General features: G+C 43.6%; 1 protein-coding gene across 1 annotated transcript in view; it reads right to left on the reverse strand.

Moving 5' to 3' along the window:
- The window catches only part of LOC138267072 (cohesin subunit SA-2-like), a 1,140,873-nt gene that overhangs the window by 303,029 nt on the left and 823,107 nt on the right, over nucleotides 1-14,737 (reverse strand). Inside the window, exons 20-21 of the mRNA XM_069215920.1 lie at nucleotides 12,079-12,166; nucleotides 11,414-11,494 (exon numbers count right to left, since the gene is read on the reverse strand). Of these exons, the coding sequence (XP_069072021.1) occupies nucleotides 11,414-11,494; nucleotides 12,079-12,166 (169 nt within the window). The remainder of the gene's footprint in view (nucleotides 1-11,413; nucleotides 11,495-12,078; nucleotides 12,167-14,737) is intronic.

The raw sequence follows: 14,737 nt of genomic DNA on the forward strand, positions 1-14,737 counted from the left end.
CGAGTACCACAGAGTAATTGAGCCCTGTGTCTCTGCAGTGAATAACCCGTTATTCCCCATTGAAAAACCCAACCTTTCATACAGAATAGTCTTAGATTACAGACACCTAAACAGTCATACATGCACATACGCAAAACAAAAATTCACACAACACTAATTAACAATATAGTGCATAAAAAATATAACGTTGGATCTCTCCAATGTTTCTTTCTGCCAGAATTTAGCACACGAAAGTTGGGACCTGAGTGCATTCGTATTCGACTCACAAAAACGCTTCTGTTTGCCCCAGGACTATAAGAACAGTCAAGGGCTATTTTCAGCCCGTGTAACACCAATATTGCATGATATTGATCCAGAGGCGTTGTCTTATGTGGATTACATCTATCTCATAGATGACAACCTCAACCTTCATCTTGCCAGGGTCCATTAGATCTTTCTACGATTCGCAGCTCTTGGTTAAAAATTTTATTTTAGGAAAACTAAAATAGCCTTTCGCAGCTATTTGTTACTGGTATACAAGCTATTAAACAAGGGCAAGAGTCTGGCTCGCACTTTCTAGAAAAATGTCCTCAACTCCAGCCACCAAATATTATCAAGAAACTACAGTCTTTTCTTGGTTTCTTCAATTTTGGCTGAACATACATTCCTGACTATGCACAACGGATCAAGCCACTTTATGACTTGATACGCCCTTATTTTTCTAGCAGACACTGGACATTAGAACACACAGGCGTCCTTAGAAGATTGCAACAGGACATGTTAGAAGCAAAACACCTACACATTCAGCACAACAAAATAAATTTGGTCGTCTGAAAAATTGCTGGTGCCATTGGGTTCACTTATGTCACCTTTAACGAAGGAGAGACAGTGTCCATAGCGTATAAGTCACATTTATATTCCAATGCAGAACAATGCTTTGCACCCACAGAAAACTTCTGACTGCAGTTCATTAAGGAGAGACCACTTGCCAAAGGGAAACACATTATTGCCATAACCCCGGTGCCAGCCTTACAGATTGTCACCAAAGCTAGTGTTCCTAGCAACGCATTCAAAACGCCTCGGCCCGCCTCATCCTCGACGTACCTCGCAACAGCCACATCTCCGCACACCTGAGACACCTGCATTGGCTCCCAGTCAGCAAAAGGATCACCTTTCGACTTCTCACCCACGCACACAAAGCCCTCCACAACAAGGGACCGGAATACCTCAACTGACGCCTCAGCTTCAATGTCCCCACCCGCCTCCTCCGTTCCTCTGCCCTCGCTGCCGTCCCTCACATCCGCCGCTCCACGGCGGGTTGGAGGTCTTTCTCCTTCCTGGCAGCCAAGACCTGGAACTCCCTCCCCACCAGCCTCAGGACCACCCAGGACCACTCCGCATTCCGGAGACTCCTAAAAACCTGGCTTTTCGAGCAGCAGTAACCCCCCCCCCCTTCCCCTAGCGCCTTGAGACCCGCACGGGTGAGTAGCGCGCTTTATAAATGTTAATGATTTGATTTGATTTGTTAATGATTTGATTCCTAACGCTAAAGCATTACATCCATGCTGGATTCAATGGGCAACCTCCCTGACTGCCAAAGGTGCCAAATACATTTTTGATCCAAAACTTCAAACACAGTATTTTCTCCAAAACGAACAGGAGTACCCCGCATCTCTAGACATCTTACCACTTGAAAGATACCATACGGTCATTTACACCGATTGTTCAGCACAACCTGCTGTAGGTACTAAACATCAATACTAAGCTGCTTGCACAGCCGTAAGCAGAGTGATGAAGCATAGTATATTCCACCCTTGCAATACCTACACACAGATCCTGGGGAACTGAGGGTCTGCACAGCTCAGCTGGCTCAATTTAAAGCCCTTTTCCTAACGCTAGAACATACGGATCCAGGACAGCCCACTCTGATTGTTTGTGATTCTTGCTATTGTGTCCAGTCGTACAATGAATATCTTAATCATTGGCGACTGAACAGGTTCAGGGGCTCCAAGAGGAAAACAACAAACACACACAACTCTGTGGGGGAAGGTGGCTGATCTTAAGGATAAGCTACTGAGTGCTCACGTAGTCCATACATTGGGCAACCAAAATGTAGGAGTACACGTTATTGCCAACACTTTGGCTGATGAAGCAGCCAAATCAGCAGTAGCTATGGCTTCTGTTGCTGAAGTGACTTGTTCCCAGACGAGATTGGATAGTGAAATTTCAGCTGCTGTGAAAGCTTTGGCTGAAGGCAAGCCTCTCCCAAAAGCATACTCTACAAAATACTCTTACCACATCAGTGCACAGAATGTTGCTTATGCAAAAGTTCCTGGGTTTGGAGATTGAGTGATCCCCAACTGAGACCAGGGATTAGATCCAATCAAAGCAGCGCATGAGGGTGTTGCCTCTGCACATGTTGGTGTTGCAGCCACAATAACACTCTTACAGAAACACTTTTGGTGGCCAGGTCAATACAAACAGACCAAGCAATATGTTCTTTGTTGTGACATTTGCCAGCAGATAAAGGGCTCAAACATCAAACACCCACCGCAGACATCCCTCTTACTGTCCAACAGGCCACTACAATGTGTGTTTCTGGACTACTGTGGCCCCCTTCAGCCTGATGGTGCATACAAATATATCTTGGTCGCTGTAGATTCTTGTTCTAGATTCCTGTGGGCATGGCCTCAGCAGTTGGCTGACGCTCGAACTGTTATAAAAGACTTGCTGATCTTTATCGGTACATATGCAGTTGCAGCATTCCATTCAGACCAGGGCCCTGCCTTTGCCTCTAAAGGCATTCAGGGACACCAAGGGGACGATGGGTGTGGAACTCCATTAAACCTCACCTTACCATCCTAGGGGATATTTGGTTGAGGACAGGAGGAATTGTGATCTAAAGCAGTCCTTAACAGATAGAGTATTAGGTTCTGGCCTCAGCTGGCTTAATCACCTACATGGGGTCCAGAGAGCACTGAATAATCTGCCAAAAAGTTCCTTGGGACGACGCACTCCTTACGAGGTACTCTTTGGGAAACCTATGTATGTCCCAGATTTAGATGGCCCTGGTTTGGTGGCAGCAGGTACACCTTTTGACATAAATTAACGTCTCACTATCTTAGAGGAGCTTCAACAATTTTGTGATGATAAATCATCCACCACTGCTGCCACCTTAGGAATAAGGGATTTGCCAACAACTTCTACTGGCTGGATTCCTAAAGTCGGGGATCTGGTTTGTGAGAGGACTGCTGTAAATAAGGAATTTGGCCCATCATACAGAGCACAGGTCCAAGTCCTGGGAATACAAAGTACCAGAACTGTCATCCTACCACCGCTGCCAGGTTCTAAAGCAAACAGATTTGTCTCTATTGACAATGTCAAACTCCATCACGTGGCCAATCCTGCACAGTAGACCCAGAGGTCCTTTGGGTAGTTCCCGGTCCCCTCTCACTACCCAACAGGACATACCTCTTCATAGAAGAAACAACACTTCTGACTACAACAGCATGTACAACGATGCTACGAATGCTTCCTCGAGCAGAAGGCAGAAAATTAGCTTTTGCTGATTCCTGTTACCACCTCTACTGCAACACCTGTCCAAGATGGGGCTGTCTTCTACTCCAACACAACACAAACTGACAACATCGTCTACTATGAGCCTCCAAGCAAAGTGGATCCATTCACCAGTAATGCACCGGCTCCTATGTTTGCAGAGACTGCTTCTGGTTATTTTATCGACCCTGATTTTTCCTCGACTTCATCCGCACCAGCTACTGAAACCGTTTCAAAGACACGCAAGCTCTACATATGGCTTAAAAATAACTATTTAATTTATCCATGGCATCATCTGTGGATATTTCTGACATTGCTTGTATTTTTATCATGATTGGTTTTGGGACTGTCTTCTTTCTCCTTATACATGGTCATTATCTTCCTGAACATGCTTCTGTTGAGACTGTGGATGAAGTTCTCATGCCATATCCTAATTCACATAAGGTCCGAAGAGACTTTTCCCTTGTGAAAATTTCAGCGGTACCAATTACTGGTGGGATTGTGTGGGATAAAATTCCATTTGATATATACAGACCCACTGAGTTCATTCAAATTCCATATGTCTCTAAAATTTCAATGACTGATGTAATTACATCTGGTGCTGTTTCCAATGACTGGGATGTTCAAACAGTTGAGTCCATGTTAGCTGAATTAAAGGGTTATGCTGTATTTGAAAGTGATGATGTGCACACAAACAATTATGGGGAAATGTTCTGCTATAACAACTGGGGACATTACTACCTGCACTAAGAAACTAGACACAGATCAGTATTCAACTACACACACTGTTCAACTCCACCTGTGGGGAGCCCAAAACATTATTCAGATAAATTAACATACGTTTCTGGGCATGACATTAAAAATGCAGAGTCATCATTTCAAGTTATCACCTTCTAAAATAAGGATAATGTTGCTAACAAAAACAAACTTGATTTATTCAGATTCCTCTGTTTTCCGACTTGCAGTTGAAGGCTACGAATACTGGAAGACCACTATTGACAGTGTATGGGGAACACTAGATTGGCAAATTCAGGGTAGGGAAGCTTTATTTAGAGTGTGCCATATTCCTGTGCAAATCATATTTTTAAATGACAATTCAACAGACATCCTGTCTAGGGTTGGCAAAAATGAAAAATGAGTTTGCCCAGTATCCCCACTCCGGCAAAATTCACCAACTGGCAATCCTTCCTGAACTTCACCGAAAAATAAGTAGATGCAAGGTTCAGGCTGGTGCCTAAAAATTCTTCACTTTCAGTCCCGGCGGGTGGTTATTATAGCCAATAGATACAAATGGGTGTCAGGAACGTTTTGTGAATTTCTTAGGGGGTTTCAAGTCTCGGATCAACACTCGGGTATAGTTACTACATACAAAATGGGTAATCTGTGCCAACAATGGTTGCAGACTAACACCTTAGCAGCAGTTAAGGAACATCTTAATATTCTTTCTGAAGATATAGACTTGCAGGACTTCTTGTTAGGTCCAAGAAAGCCACGCTCTAAAAGATTCATCTATGCCACATACAATGATATCTGGAAGCTTTCTCAACTAAAAACTTCTGTGAGTTTAAGGCAGATTGATAAGAAAATTTGGAAAAGGCTTTAGCTGTTGTTGACACTGGCATGAATACTCTGTACGACAGGATATATTCCCTTAATAACAGTGTCATCTGCAATTGACTTCACTGAGAATTACATGTCCTTTTTATCTCATGTACAAATTCAACTGCGTTCCATCATGCAGTTAGTTTGGACACTACAGATTTTGGAAAATGGCCATGTTAGATGGAAGTACATTAACAGTAGTGACCTGCTTGCTGCTTTTAATTTATCCAGGGAACAACAGACAATGGCTAAAAGGGAAGTGAGTTTCTCCATGCTTCACATAAAAAAAGTTGCCTTTCACTGTTGCAGAAATTCAATTAACCGTACGGCTAGTGCATGGCATTATAAATCTGCCCATTTCAACCTTTCGTTTTTCAAAATGCTTGAAACATCTTGCCGTGGGCAGATATGAGCGCCTAGGCGATAACTATATTAACGAAGAGTGGGAGTTGCCTTTTGAATATAAGTGTTTGAATGGCGAAACAGAGGTCTTTCTTAGCGGAAGTGAATGTGAGACTATTAGTCCTTCAATGATTTGTAAACAGGTGTCCCTTCATGGCCTTTACGTTGCTGGGGTCGCGAACTTGGCATGTTTTCTGAAGGGTACTCCCATCCCTTTGATATGTCCAGCATTTCATGTACTTTCGAAAAGAAATCATGTCGTCCTGAACAAAAAAAGCTGTTGGGGTATGCGACCAGGAATTGCCTATGCAATTTTAGTCCAAGATCGTAACATGTTGCGGACAGGTTTTACCACCCCCCACCACAAGAGATAAGAGTAGCAGAAATGTGGCCTCACACTGATACTACTAATGTAAATTATGACAAGCTGAGCAGACTAAAGGCGTTACTGTTCAAGGAACAAGTTGAGTTGACATCAGCTAGAGAGACGTATGCTCTCCAGATAGCCATGATATTACCCGAGATACAATTCCACAAACACTTTGGAGAGCTGGTACCCAGAATTCAAAGCTTTGAGCACTAAAGGGACTCTGCATTTCTTTAAGGCTGTAAGTCTGGATTTGTGTCCATCTTCCAGACTGTCTTCGGAGTCATTCCTTCAGCCATCTATTCACTCTTTTCCAGTGTATTTGGCAGCCTCCCATTGACTTTGGCAATGATCGGCGGGATACTGCTGTTCCCAGATAAGCAGAGTGATGGAGCTACTACCACCAGCCCAGCTGTGCCGTGATCGCATGGTACAGTTTTGGTGCTGTGCTGCTGGAAGAATTGGAGCATGATTGGTCATTGTCATTCTGACCAGTCCTATGGTGTGTGCAACCAGCCTTTCACTGCACCTGGTGCCTCTTCGAACATCAACCTCAGGTGTGCCTTGCTGCTTTGCCAGTGCCTCCTGTGGACAAGGAACTGCTGATTTTCCTGATGAGGGTATATTCACGGTCGTGCCCCATGAGAATGGGCCTGATTCGCAAGGCAACTTACGAGCCGCCCTTGGTGGACTGTCTGGCTATGAGCACTTTGGATGGTGCTACCCTCGCAGGAGAACCTGCGTCTGAGACTGCTGCACACTACTGCTCTGTGGATCCATTGGCCAATCCTGACATCCATCTAACATCTGACGATGTGGCCTCTTTTCTGAATGCCCTTCCTTTTGATGGCTTAGAAGATATTCTTCAAGATCATGACTACTGTTAAATTTGATGATCAGCCTATTCTAAAGCTTCAAGGTTTGCCAACATTGACTTTGGCCTGCTGTGCTTGTCATGGTCTACTTTTTCTCTCTTCGTATGTTTTAGGTATTTTTAACAAGTTTAAATTAGATTTTAATTATGTCTTAATATACTTTTAGCATGTTTTAGTCCAGAGCATTTTTAGCTTGCGTTCATTGACTTTCTCTGGCGTCTTCATTATGGCGTCATGCTTGTTTCGGCAATGGTGAGGGTGAAGTGGATCCTATTTAGTTTTCATGGGAATCAGGATTTTGGCTTAGCCTTCTGGCTTGCAGGCTGTGCTCCAGATCACTTAGTGACTTTGAAAATAATTAGCCTGCTCTGGTTTAGCACATTTATTTTATTATTTCTTCCAAAATGGCTATGTTTATAGTTGGGAAGATGTTTTAGTGTCAAGTTATTAGTACCACTCTGCAAAGGCGTCACTATCAGCGTCAAAGATAAATGAGATACAGAGGAAGTCACATCATGTACTTTCCCACTTTCGTGTGACAGTCACATCATGTGCCTTTTTAGGGAATTGTTTATATAATTGCCACCTCAAGCTTGCCATCTTATCTATTGTTTGGGAACATACCTGCGTCAGAGGTCCTACAAGATCTGTATAAATACATCTCACACAGACAAGATTATCCGAGGGATTCCTACCAGATGCCATCAACACTATCTATGGTACATGTGGCCTTGATGCAGACCTAGCCTTCGTGTCACCTCAGAGTCTGATCTAGAGACATCATTCCAAGGTAACAAGGGTCGGGGGGCTCCTCTCAACGACATGGTACTAGCAGATTAGGTTTAACACACCTAGCTCTCTTTAGGTTAGAGATTAGGTGCATCATGTTAGGGCATTAGGGCCTAGGTCACATCTATTTCATATTACATGTCATTGCAAGATGGTGGGGGTCTTTGTATTCATGACTCTCGTTTTTACAATTCTCTTTCCTGCATTGATCATTATCCTAATCATTGCAGCCCATACAGTTTACAGTAGATTGCAGTCTTGTTAATAAAACCTATTAAGTTTATTGCATCTTCTTCATTGCTGTGAGTGAAACATGCTTGGTATGTGAGAAAAGGGTAATCTCTGTTTAACCACAAATACCCTGAGATGTCACATTCTTGCGTCCATGCGTAAAGGCTGCCTCAAATCACCTTTTACTATTTGGGTTTTGGTGAGGTACTACTTGTGAGCCGGCAGGGTTGGGCCGACAGTTGTGACTTGTTGTAGGATTGGCCTAGTCACCTAGAAACAAAAGTGCTGTCATTCCTAAACCAACAGTCTTGCCTAGAGGAAGAGTCCAACTACGACATGCTCTACTGCAGACATGATGTCTAGCTAGGGTGGTGTAGAAGTCCCAAAATATTCAAACACTAGGCTCAGAGCAAAGTTTGGAGCAAAGGATATGTAGGACCCATAGCTTACCAAAACTCAGGAGACTAGAACCCTAACACTAAGTGTAAAGTGTACCTACAGCTAGTAATAGTTTTTCCTGCAGAAAATAACCAGTGACAGAGTGTTAAGGCAATTGAAAGTGTCTTATCCCATCACTGCATCACCAATGTAGGAAGCTGGCCTGGAGATTGGCGAGCACCTATGGTGCTATCACGTTATACCAAGTCCAGGTCTCCCCTATTAGTGAGGTGTAGACAGTGTCTAGGTAGCCAGGGCTCTAGAGGTAGCTGTGGACGACCAGCCAACACATATATAGAAGATATGCAAAGCTTATGAAATACCACTACAGTCACACAGCACTTATACACATGAAAGAACCACACAGTGTTACAAAAATAAAGGTACTTTATTATGGCAACAAATACTAAAATACCATATAGGCAATACCCCAACTGGAGGTAAGTAAACACACTATTATATAGACATCAGCCATCAGGAATTAGCATAGAAAGCAATAGGCATTGGTAAAAGCAATCTCAAACAGTGATGGCCCCAGGGGAAGACCAAACCATATACTAAGTAAGTGGAATGTGAATGGTTGTACCCCCACTCAAGGAAGTGGAGTCTGTAGAGGGGAGCTGGAGGAACTAGGAATCCAAAAGGGTAAGTACCAGGGTGACCCCCCCCCCCCCCAGACCTCCCCCCACTTAAAAGACCAGGAAAGAGGAGGTAAGTATATTTTTTTCCCCCCAAACCCTTAGGTAAACTTTGGAAAAAGTCCGTGCAAGACGCTAGCAAGCCTGGAAGAAACCAAATGTGGATCCTGACAGGAGAGGACCTGCAAAAGAAGGGGACCAAGTCCAGTTCAAGATGGAGTGTCCGGTTATGGCAGGAGCCACTACCCACTCTTCTGGAGATGCAGGACCAGGTTGATGATGGAGATAAGGAGTCAGCTGTGCAGCACTGAAGCAGGAAAAGAGTCCGAGAAGTGATGGAGGCAATGTCCCACAGCAGAAGAAGACTTGCAGTCAGTTGGTGATGTTGGAAAACCACCAACAAGCCATGGCAAAGGCAAAAGTCGCAGATGAAGATCTGCAGAGCTGTCAGGAACCAGCAAGGTCTAGGGGGCCTCAACCTAAAGAAGGGAGTCCTAGGTGCCCCTAAGCAGTGAGGGGAGTTGTAAGACGAGGATGCAGCCCCCCACAGGCAGCAGGCACAGGAGTCTTAGTGAGGTCCACTCAGCACACCTGGAGAGTCCCACGTCGCTGGAGCAGCAGGCAGGAGATTGTGCTTTACAAGGAATAGTGCTGGAGGCTGGGGCTACAGGGAGCCTGAAGATCCCTTAGAACAAGAGCCAACAAGCCTTGGAAGCTGCAAGAGTCGTGGTGCACAGAAGTACTGTCATGCAAGGAGAGACAGGTGCTCACCGTCTCCCAAGTTGAATAGCTGGTAGAGAGGACCAAGGGGACCACTCCAGACCACCACCGGTTATACAGGATCCACGTAGTTCTGGAGGAGAGAGGATCCACGCAGCTGGTCGTCATTGCAGTTGGTGCTGGAGAAAATGTTACAGAGTGGAGTTGTTGCTGTAGTTGCAGACTGTCACTTCCTGGAGAGTCCAGTTGCAGTCGCCATGACCAGAAGATGAATTAAACGATGTAGAGGAGTCCTGCTGGAATCTTCTGGCCACCCGTACTGCAACTGGACCCTCCTCCAGGAACTGGCAATCTGCAACTCCAGCAACGAATGGTACACCTTGGTCAGACAGTTCTGGGTGTATTTGTAACTACCAGTCTGGTAGTTACAAATAAACCCAGAACTGTCTGACCAAGGTGTACCATTCTTCGCTGGAGTTGCAGATTGCCAGTTCCTGGAGGAGGGTCCAGTTGCAGTATGGGTGGCCAGACTGAGTGGAAGCGATTATTTCCTCTCATCTTTCACCGCCGACAAGCAGGGTAAAGGTTTGCAGGCTTGTCCCCCTTGTATGTATATTTCACATTATATCTGTGAAGCAGCTGGACACAAAGTTGCCAAAATTGAGAAAAAAAAACACCGAAACCACAAAATGAACGACAGATGTTTCTCATGGGAAACCCCCCACCATGTACAGTGGTCTCATCAATATTTTGTTTGCAAATGTTGCAGTGATGGGATCAATGACGTTGTAGAAGATGTCATGAATGATGCATTACATGGGGTAATTACTGAGGGCGCGAGTTAGAGTTACCTTAGGGTACAAGTAATGGTTGCTAGAAAGAACTGGCAAATTTCATTGTTTTTTTTTTTTTTTTTTGTGTTTAAAATGTTACGGTGTCACTGAAACTTTTACCCAACCATAACGTCACTTTCACCTTTTTTTCCAGTAAATTTCTAGTTTTTTTTTTCTTTTTTACAACGGACAGTAATATTTTGTTACTATACGTGAAGCCAACTCCCCTGAAGCCAGGCCCTGCAAACAAACCCTTTCCGCATATGGCTGATGACCATATGCACTGTGGGATGGGTCTGTGGATGGTCCCTGCATTCAACCATTAAAAACAGTCCAGGACCCCTTACTTCAGCCATTGCAGACCCCCGGGAACCCAATCCTTCAGGGCCTTTATTTATAATTAAAGGGATTGGCCGCAGAGCCACACCTTCCTGAGCAAGTAAAAGCTCCAAGGCCCTCATCCTCTGGGACCCATTTTATTCATGTATTAAAGGAAGGGGGCAAGCAGCTCCCCCTCCCCAAGCCACTAAGGGCCCTGGGGATGCCCTCCTTACTTACCCTTGGTAACGCCTTGTATGGTAGAGACTAACTAGGCACAGATTCCTTACCTTAGAATATTCTACAGGCATCGGACTGGATCTCAAAATGTTTGGTGAGCAATACGCTTGCACAGCGGTAGGTGGTGACGATACCGTAATGGACGTGCGTTGTGGCTATATAGATGCCACCCCAGAGCGCTGACGCCAGAAGCCCAGAGCCAAGAGCATCACTTACTACTGGTTTGCAAATCTAGGGCCCTCATATGAACTAATCCTTACCTCTATAAACTGTTTGCAGAGTAGGGAGGTTTGGTTATTTCAATGTATGGAGACTCCCCCAGGCAAAGAAGGATTTTAAAAGACAGGCACATTTGTTTTATCTGAAATTATCGACGGGAGCTCCACAGAGTTACAACATTCAAGAGCCTTTCTCAAGACTAATCACCTTCTTGGGGCGTGTGGTTGAAGCCTGGCACAGCTCCCACAGGATGAAGAAATGGGCACATTTGAGAGCTGGTACCATAATCTGAAAGATAGAAGGGAAGAAAGGGACTGAGGCAGTTAGAGGGAAGGCATGGAAACCATGGACAATGCAGAAAAACATAGTAGCACACCAACTCAATTTAGATCTTATTGACATATGTGGGTGACACTGAACATTAAACTACAGGATTTGAAAGAAAAATGAGTAAAAATCAGACTTGGTGACTGAAAAACAGTGGCCATAGGCAGAAGGAAAAAAGGAGAAGTAGACAGATTTAGACATAAAAAGACTAAGAAAAAGCTTGCAACAAGAAAAAACACAAAGCACCACAGGTACAGCTAAAGTTAAGTCACCTTTAGCCCAATAAACCAATATGCAGTAACCCTGATTTCTGCTTGTGGAATGATGAGGAACAACCCTTATAGTATTCTAGTTTTCTGATTTTAGCAGTGGTTACCTGCAACAAACAGTCTTTCTCTCAGTATGAACTACAAGTTTTAGAATCTTCTCTGTAGACCTTCCAACCATAAACCTCATAATGCCCATTATCTGCTTTCCCATTGTGTTTATCCATAAGGAAATAACTACCCTTTCTCTTTACCCAGAAGACCACCTATACATGTTACCTGTTTGGGGATCTCTCCTGTGTCTATCCCTCTCTTCAGCAGCTGACAGCATGGATTGAAGAGTTCCCACCTAGTCATATTGTGAGCACTGCAGCAGGAAGACAGAAAATAGTGGCAGTTATATCAGATAAACTTTCCACTAGAGAATTTTCAAAAGTGGAAAGTACGCAAAAAGTGTTAGCGCATCACAAAGAAGCAAGAAAGGAGGGCAACTGGCAGTAAGACAACCAAGGAGGAAAGAAAAATGGTAAAGAAAAATGAATAGACAGACTTCATGCAAACTTCAGCTTTCTCTACATTTCAAAACAGATAGAATGCTGCCAAGATTAGTGCATGGGAACAAATTCAGTCAGCGTTAATAGGGAGACGGAATATGTAGAGCAAGAGTAAATTACCGATATGTAGAATTAGAACAGAATTCGCTGGTTAATTATACCACAGCATACAAAAAAGATAAAAGTACATCAGCGAATCAAGTATGTGTAACCATCCTTGGAACAAGCAGACTCCATATCTGGAGTGACATAAATGCAAACTTGGCTTCCACGAGAGGGGAAGAATGTAATCACTATGTTGTATTGTTTATGTTGTATATTTATGAAGTTTCATGTTGTCGGGCTCGCGATAGTTAGCGCGAGCCGGAGAACAAAGGAATGTGAGGAAGGAATGTTGGGGAGTGCGAGGAGGCGGTTGGAGAGCAGACCGGAGGCGAGGAAGTAACCGGTCTGTGTGCTGCGGCCGGGTTTTTTTTATGTATTGGAATAAATTGAATTTACCAGTTGAGACCACGCTGCTGGAGTCCTTTATTTCACCAAAGAAGATTCTCAACAAATTTGGCGACGAGTTGCGCAGCCCCGTCTTCCACGCGTATTGATGTTTCCTCTCCGCCTTGCTGAACTTGACTGCTGCTTTAGGACCTATCGAGGAGTATATTGCAGTAACTATTAATCTGATTTTTTTTTCTCTGTGTTTCATTTTGTTTTGGTGGTTCCTTGGCGAGCGGAGCGAGCAAGGCAGCGCGAGCGTCCTTTAATCTACGGACGCGCATGCTCAATGTGCATTTCCTCGTCAACGTCACGGAAGCGGAGCCCCATGACGCGAGCGTCTCCAAGGAGACAGAGACGCTAGCCAGGTCATCTAGAGAGGTTCTCCGCACGCTGCGTAACACTGTGGATTTTGGTTGGTACAGCGCATTTTGTATATAAAGTAAGACTGTGCTACAATGTCAGTGTAGAATCTCTGACAGCTATTCTGTCAAACTTCGTTTTTTTGGGATTTATACTTATTTAAGTGACATAACATAATTACTTATGGCTTCAAGTAATTTGAATTTACCACCACCTCAACCTTTCATACCTGGATCTAGTGATACTTCCACAAAGTGGCAAGAATGGCGGGAATATTTTTTAAATTACATTTCTACGTGTGATGAAGAAAATGATTTTTCTGCTGACAAAAAGAAGAAAATTCTATTACATTGTCTGGGACCGCTTGGTTTGAAAACCTACAATAGAATTGAAAAGAAACATAGAGAGCATGGTGATGTTTTTTGTCATGCTTCAGAAGATTTAGATAGATACTATGCTCCTACTGTTTGCGCAGGTATTGATCATTACAAATTTTACCATAGGAAACAGGAGAAGGAAGAAACCATTGAGGAATATGTTTCAGCCTTAAAGAATTTGGCTTTAACATGTAGGTTTGGTGTCTTGCACGATGAACTTATAAGGGATCAGATTGTTATGCATGCAGCAAATCGGCATATACAGGATTGTTTATGGACTAAAGGAGAGTCGTCTTTACAGGAAGTCATCGATGTTGTTAAAAAAGCAGAACTGACTGGAAGATGTGCAAAAGCGGTTCTACAGGGGAGCAAAAAAAATGATGACACGTTTCCTGGATCTGACATTCTTGTAAACAATATTAGGGAGGTTAAGTATGGGTCTGACAAGTTTTCAAAGAAAGACTACACCAGTAAAAATAAAAAGCAAACCAAGAAGGATTTTAGTAAAAAGAATGTTACATGTTTTAGATGTGGTTTGATGGGTCATTATGCCAACGATAAAAACTGTCCTGCCAGGAACCAGAAATGTTCTGGTTGTGGCATCAGTGGTCATTTTGTTAAAGTTTGCAGGAGGAAAAAAGATTTGGCGATAAAACTTTTAGAGAGTGCAACGGACTCAGCTTCTTCCTCTGACAGTGACGACAGGAATATGTGGGTACTCAATGTAAAGGATCATGAATCTTCGACACTAGATTTTCCGCGGAAAAAAACGAAATGCGACATTTCTATTGGGGATATCACTATCACTTTCACTACTGACTCTGGTTCGCCTTATACTATTGTAAATGAACTGGTTTGGTTAAAAAAAAATTGAACATGTTATTGGTGGGGTTCTAGACAGTCCTGATATCTCTCCCAGAAGTTTTACTGGAGAGCCAATCCAGTTGATAGGGTACAAGAAATTGTTATTTTCTTTCAAAGACCGTAAGGCAGAATGCAAATTGTATGTTTCTAAGACTGGACCTTCAGTTTTAGGCTGGTGGGATCAGGGAGCGCTTGGAATAGTCCTAGATTCAAACAGCTTGGAACCAGTGTCCGTTATACAGGGTGGTGAGATGAGTGATGCAACTATTAGAGATTTGTTTCCACGAGTAT

Source organism: Pleurodeles waltl, chromosome 12 (genome assembly GCF_031143425.1).
Source record: "Pleurodeles waltl isolate 20211129_DDA chromosome 12, aPleWal1.hap1.20221129, whole genome shotgun sequence".
NCBI lineage: Eukaryota > Metazoa > Chordata > Amphibia > Caudata > Salamandridae > Pleurodeles > Pleurodeles waltl.